At 42.8% G+C, this 2832-nt stretch overlaps 1 protein-coding gene across 1 annotated transcript in view; it reads right to left on the minus strand.

The window, feature by feature from the left end:
- Positions 1-370: 370 nt before the first annotated feature.
- Tespa1 (thymocyte expressed, positive selection associated 1) overlaps positions 371-2832 on the minus strand; it is a 5900-nt gene continuing 3438 nt past the window's right edge. The window contains exons 5-6 of the mRNA XM_010609410.3: positions 1876-2084; positions 371-1408 (exon numbers count right to left, since the gene is read on the minus strand). Of these exons, the coding sequence (XP_010607712.2) occupies positions 705-1408; positions 1876-2084 (913 nt within the window). The 3' untranslated portion in view covers positions 371-704. The remainder of the gene's footprint in view (positions 1409-1875; positions 2085-2832) is intronic.

Below are 2832 nucleotides of genomic sequence, written 5' to 3' on the forward strand. Positions count from 1 at the left end.
GGATAAGGGACTGTGGCTTTGGATAGGCAGACTGGAGTGCCTGTACATAAATATGTATGGTCTCTTATGTTGCAGGACACATCTGGTCATAGGAAGAGAAGGAAAAAGCCCAGGGATAGAGAGGAGCTCTGCCTATACTGTTGTCTTCTAGCACAGAAGTCCTATGAGTGTAAGACTTCTAGATTTGCAACCTGATCTTCTAGGTCTTTATTGTTACATGTTTGTCAAGATAGGAGACAACATATTTTAGTTAATCGTGCTTAGCTTTGCACATGCCTAACCTCCCTTTGGACTTTTATGAAGACCCCTGAAAATGATAAAGGCAGATGGGTTCCAGGTAAACCTTCAGAGGAGATCAAATCAGATAAGAATAATAAAAGCAACTTTGAAATGTGAACACTCCCAAGAAACAAGGCCAGTTTATCCTTTTCCTTCTTTATTAATCCATCCCCACAAGTTTCTGAATTTAATTCATGAAGTGGTATATCTGTCAAGGATAGGACACCCAGATCTCCTTTGCTCAAGGGCTCTACTCCTACATCTTTGGCAAAGCATTCAGAGCTTTTCTCTTCCAGCCTCTCCCTAACCTCCAGCCTACTTACCTCCTCTGAGTCAAAAGTGTCCTGAGGCTGGTGGGTTAGGGATCAGCACAGTTCTGGTCTATCTGGGCTCTTCTATTTTTGCTGGATTATGGACAGGTCTAGTTACTTAACCTTCTTTTCCAGAGGACTCTTTTGAAACAGACTCTTTCTTGCTTTGCTATTTCTTTTCAAGAAAGTCTCATTCTTGTCTGAATGGGCTTCTTTGTTGGAGGATTGTAGACCACACAACTCTTCTTTTACCTGTGCAGGGTTTATACTCCACTGTGGATCTGCTCTTGTTAGAAAATGTGTGCAATAGAGTGCTTTGGGATTAGAATCCAGAGTTTGTGATTGTGTCAGAACCGCGGACGTCCTTTGCCATGTTTCCACTTTGTGGCAAAGGGCATATGGAGAGGAAGAAGCGGGCAGCTGTGTGTCTCCTATGGGGGACACAGTATCTTCTTGTGGGCCTTGCCCAAACTCAGAGTCTTGCTGGAGAACCAGCTTCTCTCCTCTCACTCTGTCCATCACTTCCCAAACCACTTGGTCCAAACTGTTCCTTTTGGGGATGTTGTGGGATGAAGATAACCGGTCTCGGGAACCTGTGTACAGGCACATTTTGGAAATAGCTTTCCGGAGGCGCTCTCTAGGTGAGTGGGGTTCAGGCTCTGGGGCCAGAATCCTGATGGATGGCACATCAGTTGGGCTGTAATTCCAGAACATGTGGGATGGTGTGAACTTTTGAACAGGTGTCTTGGACACATAGGAGTAGAGACAGAAGAAGGCATCAGCAGTCGCAGCCAGTGTTTGCACCTGTTTAAACCTGCCTGGGGACAAAGGTTGAAGACAGTGATCTGGGAGCTCATCAGCAAATTATCTCTTACATCTCTCACTTCAAAAACCTTTCCAAAGCTCAGACTCCAGAGGAAAGTTTCCATTTAGATCTCTGACACCCAGGGTTCTCTTTTTTGTCTTCTCAACTCCCCATCCCCTGTAGATATCCCAAGTAGGAAATAAAAAAATAGGCAAAGATTTAAAGACATTATCATGGTTTGATTCATGTCAAGGAGAGAAGGTCTAAAGGAAGCAATAATGGCCTGAGGTCTCTTGAAGACTACTTCCTCAAGAGAAAGAAGATTCTAAAGTTCTCCATCTTCACTGAACAAAGTAAGAGAAAAATAGAAGACACACAAGGATCATTTCAAGCTAACTGAGAAAAATAGGATTTGGAGCCACTGGAAAATAGGATCTGGAGCTCCCAGGCCTTGTTGTGAATGGCTGTGGTAACACTCACTGGCCAGCATGAGGCAGGGGTCCTCCATCTCAATCCTCTGCACCTGTGCCTTCAAGAAGAGCTGGAAATCAATGCCCTTGGCCTGAGAGGGGTTGGTGAAAAATCTTGCAGGGATACGAGTAGTGTCTTTGTGGTCCTCTTGGCCAAAGCCTAGACTGAAGAGGACGTCTTCTGCGTCTTCTTGTACCTGGTCCAGAATCTCTGAAATGCTGCAAAAAGGGAGTTTGGATAATTAGGGCCACAACTTTGAGATCTATAGCAACCCAGAATATCTAATAAAAGTAACAGGAGGCTGAAATTCCTTTCTGGTTACTTTTCTACCTTCCAGTGTGACTGTGGGAAAAGTTTTCACTACTCTGAACCTAGATTCTCTAAAACATGGAAATTACAACTCAGTCTTGGTTGTGAAAACTAAATAAAATCTTAGCATCGGTTTTTAAATAATTTATTATAGATGAGAAGAAGTTTAAGTAACTATGAAAACACTTAAAAAATGGAAAACAGCATAGATACAAAGAAATGTGGTGGCTGCATCGTTTCCACCTGTACAAGCTGTGACACTGGCTTTGGCTGGGTGCTTTGCAAGTTGCCACTCAGTTTACCCTATTCGGTAGTTGTTTGGGACACTTAGGCAATGAGCAAGCAAAAAGCATGGGCTTAATTTTATTTTCATTCTGGAGGTAAAAATTAATCAATTGATACATTCAGAAACTAATTTCGAAAGCCATATCTCCCTTAAGCACTATTTTCTCACAAAAAAGCCTTATCACAGCAGATCACAGACTCTCTCTGTCTCTTTTTCTATTGCATCGACCTGTGACTATGTCCAAAGCTAAGTAGCAGCAAGCTGGGTAACACCAATGATCAGTGACTCCATTTCAGCAACGGGGTTGGAGAGGTATAGATTGAAGCTTTGGATAATCATTGTCAAGGATGCTACCACTTAAAAAAAAATCC

The sequence above is a fragment of the Fukomys damarensis genome, unplaced genomic scaffold (assembly GCF_012274545.1).
Source record: "Fukomys damarensis isolate Sample0158 unplaced genomic scaffold, DMR_v1.0_HiC HiC_scaffold_15, whole genome shotgun sequence".
Taxonomy (NCBI): domain Eukaryota; kingdom Metazoa; phylum Chordata; class Mammalia; order Rodentia; family Bathyergidae; genus Fukomys; species Fukomys damarensis.